This window comes from Nomascus leucogenys, chromosome 8 (genome assembly GCF_006542625.1).
Source record: "Nomascus leucogenys isolate Asia chromosome 8, Asia_NLE_v1, whole genome shotgun sequence".
In the NCBI taxonomy this organism is placed as follows: domain Eukaryota; kingdom Metazoa; phylum Chordata; class Mammalia; order Primates; family Hylobatidae; genus Nomascus; species Nomascus leucogenys.
This window is the reverse complement of record NC_044388.1, coordinates 101,329,559-101,347,355: the sequence shown is the minus strand read 5'-3', so window position 1 is coordinate 101,347,355 and position 17,797 is coordinate 101,329,559. Positions and strand designations below refer to the sequence as shown.

The window sequence follows — 17,797 nt, the reverse complement described above, 5'->3', positions numbered from 1 at the left end:
TTAATTATAATGGAAAAACCTGAAAAGAACTAAATATTCATAAATGGAGGAATTATGGTATTATGGAGTATTTTATATTTAATGGAGTATGATACAGCCATTAAAAATGATGTTGGCCAGGTGCAGTGGCACAGATCTGTAATCCCAACACTTTGGGAGGCCAAGGCAGGCAAATTGCTTGAGCCCAGGAATTTGAGACCAGCTTGGGCAACATGGCAAAACTCTGTCTCTACAAAAAATACAAACAAATTAGCTAGGCATGGTGGCAAGCGCCTGTAGTCCCAGCTACCTGGGAGGCTGAGGTAGGAGGTTCACCTGAGCCTGGGTGGTTGAGGCTGCAGTGAGCTATGATCATACCGCTGCATCCCAGCCTGGGCAACAGAGTGAGACCCTGCCTCGAAAAAAAAAAAAAAGTTAACAACAACAAAAAAACCCAAAACAAGACAAACGATATTATATTAACAAAGCATTGTTATTAATAACAAATCAATTATTTTTGCTAAAGCCAAAAAAAAAAAACCCCACCTATTTCTCCTGGGATTATGAAATTAAAAGGAAAAAGTTATGAATGTGTAAATATAGTATGATTTCAGGCTTGTAAAAACAGAGAAAAGACGGGAAAAAGACAGAAAGCTGGGCCGGGTATATTGGCTGACGCCTGTAATCCCAGCATTTCGGGAGGCTGAGGTGGGCGGATCACCTGAGATCAAGAATTCGAGACCAGCCTGGCTAACATGGAGAAACCCCATCTCTGCTAAAAATACAAAATTAGCCAGGCATGGTGGCACATGCCTGTAATCCCAGCTACTTGGGAGGCTGAGGCAGGAGAATCGCTTGAACCCAGGAGCCAGAGGTTGTAGTGAGCCGAGATCACACCATTGCACTCCAGCCTGTGTAATGAGTGAAACTCCGTCACAAAAAAAAGACAGAAAATTGGTAATAGCCTTAATATAATAGGATTGTGGATGACTTTTTCCACTTATTTGTACTTTTCAAGTATTTTACAATGAACATAAATAATATTTGTAAAGAGAAAAACAAAAACAAACAAACAAAAGGCAAAAAGACAAGTCCACTTCCCCACAGGTGGTTTAGCAACCTCCTCTCAGTAGTGATGTTCCCAAACTGCTTCCTCTAGGATAAAACTGCCAGTGATGGAAACAGCAAGATATGAAAAATAAAAACAAACAAACAAAACGAACAAACAAAATGTCTTGCCAGTGAGACAAGTTAGGAACTTTGTACTTTTGGCAAAAAGAAACATACTAGGAGGATCCAGGTCAGTGTTTCTGAACTTTGGCACTACTGACATTTTAGGCCAGATAATTCTTCCCTGTGGTGGCTGTCTTAGGCATGACAGGATATATATACAGCATATCTGGCCTCTACCCTCTAGAAGCCAGTAGCCTACCCTACCCCCAGTTGTGATAACCCAAAATGTTTCCAGATAGGGCCAGATGTCACCTGGGGGCACAATCGCCTTTACTGGAGGACCACTAATCTAGGTGACTTGGATTCTAAGCCTGGCTCAGTCACTGACTCTCTTGTGACTTTATTTTTAAAAAAATTTTTTTTCTTTTTCTTTTTTTTTTTTTTTTTTTGAGACAGAGTCTCACTCTGTCGCTCAGGTTGGAGTGCAGTGGCATGATCCCAGCTCACTGCAATCTCCGCCTCCCGGGTTCAAGCGATTCTCCTGCCTCAGCCTCCTGAGTAGCTGGGATTATAGGCGCCCACCACCATGCCCAGCTAATTTTTGTATTTTAAATAGAGATAGGGTTTCCACCATGCTGGCCAGGCCAATCTCAAACTCCTAACCTCAAGGGATCTGCCTTCCTCAGCCTCCCAAAGTACTGCGATTACAGGCATGGGTCACCACACCCGGCCTCTTGTGACTTTAGGAAAGTCACTTTCCCCTTGATAAACCTGAGTTGCCCACTTGGCATAGCTGTTCTCTGAAGTCCCTTCCAGCTTTGACATTTAACAAGTTAAAAATTGTATGTGTTACCAACAATTGTTTTTCTTCTGTTGTTTTCAGATTATGCTACAAGTTAAAATTCCTATTTTCTATGTCAGCAAAGTTAAATGGTAATTAGTATAATCCAAATGTACTGGAATTATAATTGGATTTATATATATATATATATGTGTGTGTGTGTGTGTGTGTGTGTGTATATATATATATATATGCATGAACATTTATTTGTATGTATGTAAATAAAATGACCTTTGGCTACTTACCAGGATTCAGGACTTGTAGACAATTTCGATTTCCTGATTGGTTGGCACCTCCAAATACCCAGATACGGTCAGGTGTGCAGGAGGGAATGAAGCTAGCATGTTCATACCGGGGCAAGAGGCCCTTGCAGGTAACTAAGTCCCACTGGTGTTTTCCTGGAAAACATTTCACCCAGTTCCTAGATTGGGGCTGCCAACTGTTATATTGGTTGGCACACTTGGGGAGGGTCATGAGAAAAGGGCCATAAACATAAATGAAAACCACTGAATCACTTAAAGAGCATGTTGTCAACCTCCAGAAAATTCTATAATAGATACTTAGGGGGCTGTCTGCCTAGTCCATAGACCCCGTTCTATGGAAACTGTCCCCACTTTGTAAACCACAAGGGTAGATCCCAGATGACATGTTTGTACCACACTTTGACATTGTAGCTTTAGCTGATTGGGTTGAAGGTAGCCAATGAAACTAGAATGAGCCAACAAGATCAAGTGCTTCCACTGTCTCATGATCCTGGGCTCTACTTCCTGTCCTTGAATTCTTTGAAACACGCCTGTATGGGCTGGGTGCAGTGGCTCATGCCTGTAATCCAAGCACTTTGGGAGGCCCAGGTGGGCAGATCACGAGGTCGGGAGATTGAAACCATCCTGGCCAACATGTGAAACCTCTCTCTACTAAAATACAAACAATTAGCCAAGCATAGTGGCATGCGCCTATAGTCCCAGCTACTCGGGAGGCTGAGGCAGGGGAATCACTTGAACCTGGGATTATTTTACTTGGTTAACCAAGCGGAGGTTGCAGCGAGCCAAGATTGTGCCACTGTACTCCAGTCTGGGAACACAGCAAGACTGTCTCAAAAAAAAAGAAAGAAAGAAAGAAAGAAACACGCCTGTATCTGACTAAATAAATTCCTCCTTTTTCCTCTGGTTTAAGTGAGATTCTGTTACTTGCAAATAAATGATGGCTGGCTAAGACTAGTTCACAGAATAGTAATACCTAAACTTGGTCGGGCATGGTGGCTCACACCTGTAATCCCAGCGCTTTGGGAGGCCGAGGCAGGCGGATCACGAGGTCAGGAGATCGAGACCATCCTGGCTAACATGGTGAAACCCTGTCTCTACTAAAAATACAAAAAATTAGCTGGGCGTGGTGGCAGGCGCCTGTAGTCCCAGCTGCTTGGGAGGCTGAGGCAGGAGAATGGCATGAACCCGGCAGGCGGAGCTTGCAGTGAGCTGAGATCGTGCTCCAGCCTGGGTGTCAGAGTAAGACTCTGTCTCAAAAAAAGAAAGAAAACCTAACCTTTATTATTAATAGTTATTTTACTTGGTTAACCAATTACACAAGACCTTTACAGGCATTATCTTGTTAGATCTGAAGCAAGTTATTATCCCTACTTTATAGAGCACTGAGGTCCAGATGGTTGAGATGGTGTAGCCAGGGTCACAAAGCTATTAATAGGTTGCAATAAAGATGTAACTTGAACTAATTTAATGTAATTGAGGGCTAGAAGTGATTTAATTTACCTTTGAATTTTTTTTTTTTTGAGATGGAGTCTTGCTCTATTGCCCAGGCTGGAGTGCACTGGCGCGATCTCGGCTCACTGCATCCTCTGCCTCCCAGGTTCAAGCGATTCTCCTGCCTCAGCCTCCCAAGTAGCTGGGATTAAAAGCGTGTGCTACCATGCCTGGCTAACTTTTGTATTTTTAGTAGAGATGGGGGTTTCACCATGTTCGCCAGGCTGGCCTCGAACTCCTGACCTCAAGTGATCCGCCCGCCTCGGCCTCCCAAGGTGCTGGGGGATTACACCTCGTCCAGCCTACCTTTGATTTTTTTAGTGCAGGGAGTAGAAATTCAAATGCCTAGGCAGGAGTAACAAAAACTGTGGCAAACTGGAGAATAAGAGCCCTCTTGATAGGTGGCAGCTCAGTTCCAAATAATTGTTGCCATGTAGACAGGCAGGCCTACTGACATTAGATTTTCCAACATTATCAAGAGAAGCCAAACCATTTAAATTTTTATATGTAGATTTCTGCATAATTGGTTGGTAAACAATTTAAGATTAGGCTGGGCGTGGTGGCTCACGCATGTAATCCCAGCACTTGGGGAGGCCGAGGTGGGTGGATCACTTGAGGTCAGGAGTTCAAGACCAGCCTGGCCAACATGGTGAAACCCCATCTCTACTAAAAATACAAAAATTAGTGGGGCATGGTGGCGTGCGCCTGTAGTTCCAGCTACTTGGGAGTATGAAGCAGGAGAATCACTTTTTTTTTTTTTTTTTTTTTTTGAGACAGCGTCTCGCCCTATCACCCAGGCTGGAGTGCAGTGGCGTGATCTTGGCTCACTGCAAGCTCTGTGGGTTCATGCCATTCTCCTGCCTCAGCCTCCCGAGTAGCTGGGACTACAGGCGCCCACCACCACGTCTGGCTAATTTTTTTTTGTATTTTTAGTAGAGATGGGTTTTCACCGTGTTAGCCAGGATAGTCTCGATCTCCTGACCTCGTGATCCGCCCACCTCGGCCTCCCAAAGTGCTGGGATTATAGCCTGGTGAGCCACAGTGCCCGGCCCAGAAGAATCACTTTAACCCAGGAGGCAGAGGTTGCAGTGAGCCAAGATCGTGCCACTGCACTCCAGCCTGGGTGACAGTTTGAGACTCCATTTCAAAAAAAAAAAAACTTAAGATTAAAACAATATGGAAATGTTCCATGGACCTAACAAAATACGTAAGTGGGCCACCATTGTTCAACTTCTGCCCTTGTGTGGAGCAAAGAACAATCGTTTCTTTTTTTTCTTTTCTTTTTTTTTTTTTTTGAGACAGAGTCTTGCTCCGTTGCCAGACTGGAGTGCAGTGGCGTAATCTTGGCTCACTGCTACCTCTGCCTCTCAGATGCAAGCAATTCTCCTGCCTCAGCTGGGACTACGGGCACAAGCCATCATGCCCAGCTAATTTTTTTTATATTTTTAGTAGAGACAGGGTTTCACCATGTTGGCCAGGATGGTCTCGATCTCCTGACCTCGTGGTCTGCCTGCCTCGGCCTCCCAAAGTGCTGGGATTACAGGCGTGAGTCACCACGCCCAGCTAATAATCATTTCCTTTTTTTTTTTGAGACAGAGACTCGCTCTGTCACCCAGGCTGGAGTGCAGTGGCACGATCTCAGCTCACTGCAAGCTCTGCCTCCCGGATTCACGCCCTTCTCCTGCCTCAGCCTCCCGGAGTAGCCGGGACTATAGGCGCCCGCCACCACGCCCAGCTAATTTTTTGTATTTTTAGTAGAGACAGGGTTTCACCGTGTTAGCCAGGATAGTCTCGATCTCTTGACCTTGTGATCTGCCTGCCTCAGCCTCCCAAAGTGCCAGGATTACAGGCGTGAGCCACCGCGCCCGGCCCCAATTGTTTCTTAATAGCAGGTTCATTCATTCATTCATTTAAATACTTATAGAGCACCCACTCTGTACTAAGCCCTGTGGTAGTGTCTGTGATACGATGATGAGGAAAATATGCTATCTGTTTCTAAGGAGCTTATGTTCTTGTGGGGCAGATGGACAAGAAACAATCACATGCGGTAGGGCTGTGAAGGCAGACAGGATGGAAGAGCACATGAGACTATGGACATACAGAGTCATGTAGTGCCTGAATGAGTCCAGAGGTAACGGGAAAGGTTCCTGGTAGAAGTGACATTTAATCTGAAATCTGAAAGATATAGAGTAGCCAGATGATAAGAAAAGGGAAAAACATTCCTAGCAGAGGGATCTGTGTGTGCAAAGGCGTGGAGGCCAGAGAGCTCAAGCTGTGTTCAAGGAACTGAAGGATATCCAGTGCAGCAAATGTGGGTTGGAGAGAGCCAAGAAATGAGGTTGGGACCAGGCTAGGTGGCTCACTGCTGTAATCCCAGCACTTTGGGAGACTGACGCAGGCAGATCACTTGAGGTCAGAAGTTTGAGACCAGCCTGGCCAACATGGTGAAACCCCATCTCTACTAAAAATACAAAAATTAGCCAGGCTGGTGGCACACGCCTGTAATCCCAGCTATTCAGGAGGCAAAGGCAGGAGAATTGCTTGAACTCGGGAGGCAGAGGTTGCAGTAAGCCAAGATTGTGCCACTGCGCTCCAGCCTGGGTGACAGAGCGACATGCTGCCTCAAAAAAAAAAGGCTGGTGTGGTGGCTTACATGCGTAATCCCAGCACTTTGGGAGGCCGAGGTGGGAGGATCACGAGGTCAGGATTTGAAGACCAGCCTGATCAACATGGTGAAACCTCATCTCTACTAAAAATACAAAAATTAGCTGGGCGTGGTGGTGCACACCCGTAATCCCAGCTATTCAGGAGGCTGAGGCAGGAGAATTGCCTGAACCCAGGAGGCGGAGGTTGCAGTGAGCAGAGTTTGCGGCACCACTGCACTCCGGCCTGGGCAACGGAGCAAGACTTGGTCTCAAAAAAAAAAAAAAAAAAAGGGAGGTTGAGAAAGGTCTGAAATAGGGAATGACATGGTCAGATTTGTATTTTAGATGATATTCACTGGCTAGATGCAGAAAATGCACGTATAGTGGGTAAACTTGGAAGCAGGGAGGCCGATGAGGAGGCTATTGTAAGTCTAGTTGAGAGAAAACAGTGGCTTGGACTACAGTAGTAGTAGTGGAAATGGACAGACACGGATAAAGATAAGAGATATGTAGGCTGGGCGTGGTGGCTCGCTGTAATCCCAGCACTTTGGGAGGCCGAGAAGGGCGAATCACGAGGTCTGGAGTTCGAGACCATCCTGGCCAACATGGTGAAACCCAGTCTCCACTAAAAATACAAAAGATTAGGTCGGGCGCGGTGGCTCACGCTTGTAATCCCAGCACTTTGGGAGGCCGAGGCGGGCGGATCACAAGATCAGGAGATCGAGACCACGGTGAAACCCTGTCTCTACTAAAAATACAAAAAATTAGCTGGGCATGGTGGCGGGCGCCTGTAGTCCCAGCTACTCGGGAGGCTGAGGCAGGAGAATGGCACAAACCCAGGAGGCGGAGCTTGCAGTGAGCCGAGATCGCGCCACTGCACTCCAGCCTGGGTGACAGAGCGAGACTCTGTCTCAAAAAAAAAAAAAAAAAATACAAAAGATTAGCTGGGTGTAGTGATGGGCGCCTGTAATTCCAGCTTCTCAGGAGGCTGAGGCAGGAGAATCGCTTGAACCCAGAAGGCACAGGTTGCGGTCAGCCGAGGTCACGCCACTGCACTCCAGCCTTGGCGACAGAGTGAGACTCCGTCTAAAAAAAAAAAAAAATTAGCTGGGCATGGTGGCGCATGCCTGTAATCTCAAGTACTTGGGGAAGCTGAGGCAGGAGAATCACTGGAACCTGGGAGGCAGAGGTTGCAGTGAGTGAAGATTGCGCCATTGCACTCCAGCCTGGGCAATAAGAGCGAAACTCCATCTCAAAAAAAAAAAAAAAGGCCGGGCGCGGTGGCTCAAGCCTGTAATCCCAGCACTTTGGGAGGCCGAGGTGGGCGGATCACGAGGTCAGGAGATCGAGACCATCCTGGCTAACAGGGTGAAACCCCGTCTCTACTAAAAAAAAAAAAAATACAAAAAATTAGCCGGGCGTGTTGGCGGGTGCCTGTAGTCCCAGCTACTCGGGAGGCTGAGGCAGGAGAATGGCGTGAACCCCGGGAGGCGGAGCTTGCAGTGAGCCGAGATCACGCCACTGCACTCCAGCCTGGGGGACAGAGCAAGACTCCGTCTCAAAAACAAAACAAAACAAAACAAAACAAAAAAAAAACAAAGATAAGAGATATGTAGGGCTTGGTGATATATCAGATATGTGAATAGAATGAGTGGTGGTAGTCATCAATGTATCCTACAGAAATATTGATGAATAAATGGCTGGACCACCAGGGCTCCATAAGGGTTCTCTCCCGCTAAACAAGGAGGGACTGGTCAGATGAATGTGTGCCAGGGGCCTGCTAAGAAACCTTAGGGATCTGTCAGTGATGCTCACTTTTTCTTTTTTCTTTTTTTTTTTTTGAGACGGAGTCTTGCTCTGTTGCCCAGGCTGGAGTGCAGTGGCCCGATCTTGGCTTACTGTAACTTCCGTCTCCTCGGTTCAAGTAATTCTCCTGTCTCAGCCTCCCGAGTAGCTGGGACTACAGGTGCCCACCACCACAGCCGGCTAATTTTTTTTGTATTTTTAGTAGAGACGGGGTTTCATCAAATTGGTCAGGCTGGTCTCGAACTCTAACCTCAGGTGATCCACCCATCTTGGCCTCCCAAAGTGCTGGGATTACAGGTGTGAGCCACCACACCTGGTCCTGGCCTTTTTTTCTTATAGGAAAAACCTGCTGGTGTTTTTAGGAATGCCCTGCTCATGGCTAGCAGCACACAGCCCTGTTCTCTGGCCACGGGGCACGTACTCTGCAGCTGCTGGTCTTACCCAGATCCATGGCATGCACGTCTGAGAAGCTTCTGTTTGGATTTGCTCCCCCAACAATGAAGACCTTCCCTCTCTTGGCATTACCAACTGGGGGTAAATATGAACAGCTGTGGCCAACTCGAGCACAGGGGATGTCTCCAGGGAGAGTCAAGGTGTACCTGCCAAAGGAAGGATGTATTCAGGAGGCCTGAGCCGAGAAAAAACGCAGTAGTGTGTAATCCCTAGCAGCTGGGATTACAGGCATGTGCCACCACACCTGGCTAATTTTGTATTTTTAGTAGAGATGGGGTTTCTCCATGTTGATCAGGCTGGTCTCGAACTCCCAACACCTCAGGTGATCCGCCCGCCTCGGCCTCCCAAAGTGCTGGGATTACAGGGGTAATCCACTGTGCCTGGCTGGACAGCAACAGTTCTTACTACAAAAGATGATTGTGAAGACTAAGACAAGACGTCAAAACAGGGCAGGGAAGGACTCAATAAATGGTGGCAAGAGATTTATGTGCCACCACATGGTAACCAACAGCCCTGGGGCTCTTGCCACTAGCCAGTGATTCCTCCCCATCAAAAAAATTATCCAGAATTTACTGATTTCAGAGCTTTTCCAGTTTACCCCCAAAGCTCAATCTGATGGAAGCCAAAGCTAGCACTCTGAAAAATCACATACAGGATTTGGTCATTCCACTATCTCTCTCTTTCTCTCTCTCTTTTTTTTTTTTTTTTTTTTTTTTTGAGACAGAGTCTCGCTCTGTTGCCCAGGCTGGAGTGCAGTGGTGCAATCTTGGCTCACCATAACCTCCACTTCCAGGCTTCAAGTGATTCTCCTGCCTCAGCCTCCCAAGTAGCTGGGACTTCAGGCGCGCACCACCATGCCTGGCTAATTTTTGTATTTTTAGTAGAGATGGGGTTTCACTATGTTGGCCAGCCTTGAACTCCCAGCCTCAAGCAATCCTTCTGCCCTGGTCTCCCTAAGTGCTAGGGATGCGCCCACCGCACCCGGCCCATTCCACTCCCTACAGTGATTCTGAATGCTGACTGAGAATACACACTTGAAGCTTCCTGATTGGAAAAGAAAATTCTGTAGCTGTTTTTCAGGCCCTGTCTTATTTGACCTCTCTGGTGTTTGGGACTCCTGACCTCTCCCCCCTTCTTGTGCCTTTCTCCCAGCCTGGCTTTCCCACATCCCTTCCTTTGGTTCTGCACTCACCTTTCTGGTTGTCCTTTCTGCTTCCTTCTCCGACTCCTTTCCTACCAGCCACCTCCTGACTCTCAGTCATCCTCAAGATTCTCTTTTCCTCACTTTACATTTGCTTACCTGATTACTGTTATCTGTAGTGATAACTTCAATTACCACTCATCTATATATTCATCAGTGGTTGCCAAATCTGTTTCCCATTCAGATCTCTATTCTGATGTCATTTAATCTACACAAAACCCCTTTGAGGGCTGGGTGCAGTGGCTCACGCCTGTAATCCCACCACATTGGGAGGCCGAGGCAGGCAGATCATGAGGTCAAGAGATTGAGACCATCCTGGGCAACATGATGAAACCCCATCTCTACTAAAAATACAAAAATTACCTGGGCGTGGTGGCAAGTGCCTATAGTCCCAGCTACTTGGGAGGCTGAGGCAGGATCGCTTGAACCCGGGAGGCGGAAGTTGCAGTGAGCCGAGATCGCGCCACTGCACTCCAACCTGGCGATAGACCGAGACTCTGTCTCAAAGACAAAAACAAAAACAAAAAAACCCTTTGAGGATAACAGCTGTTACCATCATCTAAGTTTTACAACGGAGGAACTGAAGCTTAGAAAGGTTAAGTAATTTACCAAAAGCACACAGCCATCCAGGGATGGTGGATATAACAAAAAAAAGTCCCTGCCTTGATAGCCCTTACAGACTAGTTGGGAAAAGAAACATTCAACAGTTTCACAACTATCTGTTTCACTTCAATTGTGTAGAAAGGAGTACAGAATATACAGCATGAGGACATGCATATCTTAGGAGGGTCTCACCCTGTAAGGAGCCAGGGAGATAGGGTGGTCAGAGAAGGCTTCCTGAAGAAGCACCATTTGGAGAGAGATCTGAAGTATGAGTAGAAATTAGCTGGGTAGGCCAGGTGTGGTGGCTCACACCTGTAATCGCAGCACTTTGGGAGGCTAGAGTAGGAGGATCACCTGAGCCCAGGAGTTTGAGACCAGCCTGGGCAACAAAGCGAGACTGCGTCTCTGTAAAAAAAAAAAAAAATTAGCTGGACATGGTAGTACACACCCATAGTCCCAGTTACTTGGGAGATGGAGATGGGAAGGTTACTTGAGGCCAGGAGGTCGAGGCTATAATGAGCCACAATTGTACCAATGCATTCCAGCCTGGGCGGCTAGCCACAGAGGAAGACCTTGTCTCAAAAATAAAATAAAATAAGCTGGGCAAAGAGAGGGACAAAAAGTGGAGGGAAAGAGCAGTCCAGGCAGAAAGAGCAATCCAGGCAAAGAGACCAGCATGAGCAGCTCCTAAGTAGAACAGTGCACAGGGCACAATAAAGAAGAGAAAGAGAACAAAGGAACATGTCATGGGATTTGAGGCTGGAAATACAGGCCGAAACATTTTGCAGGGACCATTGGGCCAGTTTAAGAAGTCTAATTTTTTTGTTTGTTTGTTTTGTTGAGACGGAGTCTCCCTCTGTTGCCCAGGCTGGAGTGCAGTGGCACCATCTCAGCTCGCTGCAACCTCCACCTCCCAGGTTCAAGCAATTGTCCTGCCTCAGCCTCCTGAGTGGCCGGGATTACAGGCATGCACCACCACTCCTGGCTAATTTTTATATTTTTAGTAGAGACGGGGTTTTGCCACGTTGGCCAGACTGGTCTCAAACTCCTGGCTTCAAGTGATCCACCCACCTCAGCCTCCCAAAGTGTTAGGATTATAGTTATGAGCCATTGCGCCTGGTCAGGAGTCTGATTTTTTTTTTTGAGATGGAGTCTCGCTCTGTTGTCCAGGCTGGAGTGCCTCAGCCTCCCGAATAGCTGGCACTACAGGTGCCCGCCACCACGCCCGGCTAATTTTTTGTATTTTTAGTAGAGACAGGGTTTCACCATGTTAGCCAGGGTGGTCTCGATCTCCTGACCTAATGATCCGCCCGCCTCAGCCTCCCAAAGTGCTGGGATTATAGGCATGAGCCACCGCGCCTGGCCTTTTTTTTTTTTTTGAAACGGATTCTTGCTCTGTGGCCCATGCTGGAGTACAGTGGCACAATCTCGGCTCACTGCAACCTCCACCTCCCAGATTCAAGCAATTCTCCTGTCTTAGCCTCCCTAGTAGCTGGGACTACAGTCGCACACCACCATGCCAGCTAATTTTTGTATTTTTAGTAGAGACGGGGTTTCACCATATTGGTCAGGCTGGTCTCGAACTCCTGACCTCAGGAGATCCACCCGCCTTGGCCTCCCAAAGTGCTGGGATTACAGGCATGAGCCACCGTGCCCAGCCCAGGAGTCTGATTTTTATCCCAACACCAACAGGGAGGCACAAAAGGGTTTTAAGCTAGGAAATGCCATGATTGGCTGTATTCTGGGTACAGAGCAAGACAGATGCACGGAAGCCAGTCTGGAGTCTCTCCTTCAAGGTCCTGTTGAAGAACTGCCACCTCTCTACAGCCTTCTGTGGGCCCTGACTCAGAGCAGATCACATTTTATCACCATCACCTGCTTAGTCTGTAGTCCCCAGTACACAGAGACTATTTACAATTCTACTTCCAGCACCCACAGAGCAGCTGCCCCCATCAGGCCAATGTTAGTTGTTGAATAAAGGGTTGTTTGAACAAACAGCCAAGAAACAGTGAAGCCAGTTTAATCCAAATCTAATTTCCTAAAAATCTCAAAAATGAGTCAGAGCTCGGGGGAAGACACAGCATTGGAGCTGAGGATGCCAGATGGTCAGTGCCTTCCTCTTTCTGGTAAATGGATTTTAATAAAATTAACATCTGCTCTGTGATAATTACTGCCCCCATCTTTCCACTGAAGACCTTCTCAGACAGTTTGAGTCTAATTACCAGAAACTGCAGACAGTTTCATCTCTACCCTTTTTTGTTGATGATCAAATATGTTAGTAAACTACTTATAAATGAAACAAAAACTCATGCTTTTCTGTGTCTGGATCCTTCCTTACAGACCATGTTGCTTTCCTGGGCTTGTCTCCAGGTTCCAAGACTGGCAGCTGCTTCATGGTGTCCTATGCATAAGAAAGAAAGGCACTTTTTAGACACTTACGATTATCATCTTAATCAATTCAACCTCCTTTTAAACCTTTCCTGTTGAATGTACTAATTTCTAGGCCTGATTGATTTGAATAAGCACCACCAACTTTTCATCTTTATTTTTATTATTTATTTATTTATTTATCTGAGATGGAGTTTTGCTCTCGTTGCCCAGGCTGGAGTGCAATGGCACGATCTCGGCTCATGGCAACCTCTGCCTCCCAGGTTCAAGCGATTCTCCTCCCTCAGCCTCCAGAGTAGCTTGGATTACAGGCATGTGCCACCACGCCCGGCTAATTTTTGTATTTTTAGTAGAGATGGAGTTTCACCATGTTGGTCAGGCTGGTCTCGAACTCCTGACCTCAGTTGATCCACCTGCCTCAGCCTCCCAAAGTGCTGGGATTACAGGTGTGAGCTACCGTGTCTGGCCTATGTATTTATCTTTTTTATTATTATTATTTTTAGATAGAGTCTCACTCTGTTGCACAGGTTGGAGTACAGTGGTGCGATCTCCGCTCACTGCAACCTTTCCCTCTCAGGTTTAAATGATTCTCCTTTCTCAGCCTCCTGAGTAGCTGAGATTACAGGTGCCCACCCACGCCCAGCTCATTCTTCTAGCTTTTCTAGTAGAGACGGGGTTTCACCATGCTGGCCAGGCTGGTCACTAACTCCTGACCTCAGATGATTTGCCCGCCTCAGCCTCCCAAAGTGCTGGGATTATAGGCGTGAGCCACTGCGCCTGGCTTTATTTTTTATTTTTATTTTTTCTGAGATGGAGTCTCACTCTGTCACCCAGGCTGGAGTGCAGTGGCACGATCTTGGCTCGCTGTAACCTCCGCCTCCTGTGTTCCAGCAATTCTCCTGCCTTAGCCTCCTGAGTAGCTCAGATTACAGGCGCCCGCCACAATGCCTGGCTAATTTTTAGTAGATATGGGGTTTCATCATGTTGGCCAAGCTGGTCTCAAACTCCTGACCTCAAGTGATCTGCCCGTCTCGGCCTCCAAAAGTGCTGGAATTACAGGCGTGAGCCACTGCGCCAGGGCAGCAGCTTTATTTATTTATTGATTGATTGAGATGGAGTCTCACTCTGTCACCCAGGCTGGAGTGCAGTGGCAGGATCTTGGCTCACTGCAACCTCCGCCTCCTGGGTTCAAGCTATTCTCCTGCCTCAGCCTCCGGAGTAAGCTGGGACTACAGGCAAGTGCCACCACATCCGGCTAATTTTTTTTGTATTTTTTGTAGGGACGGGGTTTCACTATGTTCGCCAGGCTGGTCTTGAACTTGGCTCGCCTCGGCCTCCCAAAATGCTGGGATTATAGGCGTGAGCCACTGAGCCCGGCCATTTATTTATTTTTTAATTAAAAATAGAAACGGGGCTGGGAGCGGTGGCTCATGCCTGTAATCCCAGCACTTTGGGAGGCCGAGGTGGGCGGATCATGAGGTCAGGAGATCGATACCATCCTGGCCAACATGGTGAAACCCCGTCTTTACTAAAAATACAAAAAAAAAATTAGCTGGGCGTTGTGGCGCACGCCTGTAGTCCCAGCTACTCAGGAGGCTGAGGCGTGAGAATTGCTTGAACCCAAGAGGCGGAGGTTGCAGTGAGCCGAAATTGCGCCACTGCACTCCAGCCTGGCAACAGAGCAAGACTCCATCTCAAAAAAAAAAAAAAAAAGAAAAGAAAACAATAGAAATGGAGGTTTCACTTTGTTGTCCAGGCTGGTCTCGAACTCCTAGCCTCAGGCAATTCTCCCACCTCAGCCTCCTAAAAAGCTGAGATTACAGGCGTGAGCCACTGCTCTCCACTCAAAGGACAAAATATTTAAAGAAGCTGAGAAATAGGCCGGGCGCGCTGGCTCACGCTTGTAATCCCAGCACTTTGGGAGGCCGAAGCGGGCAGATCACGAGGTCAGGAAATCGAGACCACGGTGAAACCCCGTCTCTACTAAAAATACAAAAAATTGGCCAGGCGTGGTGGCGGGCGCCTGTAGTCCCAGCTACTCGGAGAGGCTGAGGCAGGAGAATGGCGTGAACCCGGGAGGCGGAGGTTGCAGTGAGCCGAGATTGCGCCACTGCACTCCAGCCAGGGTGACAGAGCGAGACTCCGTCTCAAAAAAAAAAAAAAAAAAAAAAAAAAAAAAAAAACAGAAGCTGAGAAATACTGAGCTCTAGGATAAATCTTGGCCTCAACATAGCATAGAAAGTAAGGCCTTCTGCTGTCGAGCTTTTTTCCCGTGAACTCACCTTCACAATCTCTTGCATTACTGGTTTTTTGCTGTTCTTATAATATGGCAGTCCTTTCCATAATTTTGCAGCCTGTTCTGCTTCCCCTATTTGGAATGTCGCTTCCCTTCTGGGAAATTTGCAAACTGCTAGTTAACCTTCAAAGCCCAGTTCAAAAGTCCCTTCCCTGGTGAAACCTTCCCTGATTTGCCCTTTTCTCTTCCACCCCCTTCCAAGTTACTTCCTTCTTCCACCCACTGGGCTCTGAAGGTATTAGCCACTACCATTGCAGGAATCATTTGGAATGTTTATCTATTTAAGTCTTCTAGACTAGAGTCTAGATTAAATTCCACTAGACTAAGTTCCTAGAGGGCTGGGCCTGTCAGATCCATTCTGAGAACCGACCAATGGACCTGGCATAGAGTAGAAGTGGGGGAGTGGCTAGTGAATTTAGAAAGAAAATAGATTGAGAGATGAATGGATAAATCTCACCTGCGGCCTAGGCCACTGACAGCTGTCCCCAAAGTCCAGAGCTCAGTTAGGCTGGCTTCACGTGGGCGGGACCTCCCTCAGCAGCCGCCGCTACCCGCCCAGCAAATCTCATCCCCACGTGGCAGTTCTAGGGGATAGGAGACGGGGTCGGGAAAAAAACAGGCTGATTCGGTCAAAGTGGCCAGGTTGGAGCCAGGGAAGGCCCTTCCCCATTCTTTGCACCCGGCTTGGGCCCACTCCCCTAAAAGATTCAGACCCCCTCCCCGAGATTGTGATAGACCCGGTATCCGGGGACCCTCGCCCCTACCCTCCAGCCCGGGACCGCATTACCTGCCGCGACTTAGGCCAGTCGCGAGCCGTGACTCCGCCCTGGAGGGGCGGGACTTAGGTCCGGGTCCTCCTCCCAGAACCCGGAAGAGCGTGCGGGCCAACCGCTCCCTCTTCTCTGCTCCGCGCTGAGGGCCTGGCGCGGCCTTCCTGGGCTGGCGGTGGAGGGGCCCCCCAGACCGGGAGTGGACGCCAGGCTGTGCATTTCTCGGGAACCAAGTGGGGTGGGGCTTCCTTGGGTCCCTCCCTCCAGGACGGGATAAATAAGCCGGGGCTACTTGGAAACGATCTGCGCAATGCCGGGTTCGGGCGTCCGTTTGGGGAACCCAAATTCCTGCGGCAGCTGATCTACTTTATAGGGGACTAACAGGGCCGGGCGCCACCACACTCCAGCTTGGGCAACAGCGCAAAAACTCCCTCTCAAAAAAAATAAATAAATAAAAGGGGGGGGAGGGTATAACAGTTACATTTCCAGTTACAACGATTGTTAACAGTTTCTAAAGGGGAGAGTTGAGCATGCAATCCGCCTGCGCAGTCTTCGGGCCAGCTCAAGATTTGGTGCTTTAAACAGCTGATTCATTCCATAATTGCCATTTGTAATTATGGCAGGTGCTATGCCGAGCCAGACACCACCACCCTTTGCCTCCAGGAGCAAGTCTTAACTAGAGAGAGATCAAACAAAAAGACAACTAGGGACGACTGCCAAGAGTGCAATAAATAAAAAGTTCAGCAATGAGAGTATCTGTTCTGAAGTTACTTTCCTCCAGGCCTCAGGGTTGTCTGTTTGTAACCATGGAGCTAATAAGATTTCTATCATAGGCTGGGCGCGGTGGCTCAAGCCTATAAGTCCAGCACTTTAGGAGGCCGAGGCGGGCGGATCACGAGGTCAGGAGTTCGAGACCAGTCTGGCCTACATGGTGAAACCCCGTCTCTACTAAAAATACAAAAATTAGCTAGGGGTGGTGGTGGGCGCCTGTAATCCCTGCTACTCAAGAGGCTGAGGCAGGAGAATTGCTTGAATCCGGGAGGTGGAGGTTGCAGTGAGCCGAGATAGTGCCACTGCACTCCAGCCTGGGTGACAGAGCCAGACTCTGTCTCAAAAAAAAAAAAAAAAAAAAAAAAAAAGATGTATGTCGTAGTTGTGGTGGGGAATACATGACATAATGTAAATAAAAGTGCTCAGCACCCAGCAGCTGGCACAGAGTTCTCTGTCAAGGGTAAAGCTATTCCTGACTATAAATGAACAATGTCTCTTGACATATTCAGAATCTACATTATCTTTGTTTTAGTTCATAACCATAGGTTCTCTGTATCTTTCCTGAAAATAGAGAGGTGGCTCGCTCTCTTATGTCTGTTTCAAAGAACTACAGTCTCTAAAACTGTCGCTGTGTCCTAGGAAATAGAGAAAACAGCTCAAGTTAGAAACAGGAGCTCCTGGAGTATAGAGCTATGGTAGCTTAGTGGGAAGAGACCAAACATACTTGGGTTAAAATCCAAGCTCCAGGCTGGGTGTGGTGGCTCATGCCTGTAATCCCAGCACTGTGGGAGGCCAAGGAGGGCAGATCACGAGGTCAGGAGTTCGAGACCAGCCTGGTCAACATAGTGAAACCCCATCTCTACTAAAAATACAAAAATTTGCCAGGCACGGTGGTGCACACCTATAGTCCCAGCTACTCAGGAGGCTGAGGCAGGATAATCGCTTGAATCGGGAGGCAGAGATTGTGGTGAGCCAAGATCATGCCACTGCACTGCAGCTTGGGCAACAGAGCGAGACTCTGTCTTAAAAAAAAAAAAAAAATCAGCCGGGTGTGTGCCTGTAATCCCAGCTACTCAGGAGGCTGAGGCAGGAGAATCACTTGAACCCAGGAGGTGGA

General features: G+C 47.8%; 1 protein-coding gene across 4 annotated transcripts in view; it reads right to left on the bottom strand.

Annotated features, from left to right (window-relative positions):
• The window catches only part of RABEPK (Rab9 effector protein with kelch motifs), a 33,255-nt gene extending 17,136 nt beyond the window's left edge, over positions 1-16,119 (bottom strand). Inside the window, exons 1-5 of one of the 4 annotated variants that reach the window (XM_003264133.2) lie at positions 15,927-16,119; positions 15,597-15,723; positions 12,798-12,856; positions 8,640-8,797; positions 2,239-2,391 (exon numbers count right to left, since the gene is read on the bottom strand). In XM_003264133.2, coding sequence (XP_003264181.1) covers positions 2,239-2,391; positions 8,640-8,797; positions 12,798-12,850 — 364 coding nt within the window. In that variant the 5' untranslated portion in view covers positions 12,851-12,856; positions 15,597-15,723; positions 15,927-16,119. The other 3 variants (XM_030817811.1, XM_003264135.4, XM_030817812.1) reach the window with 3 other exon arrangements.
• Positions 16,120-17,797: the final 1,678 nt, after the last annotated feature.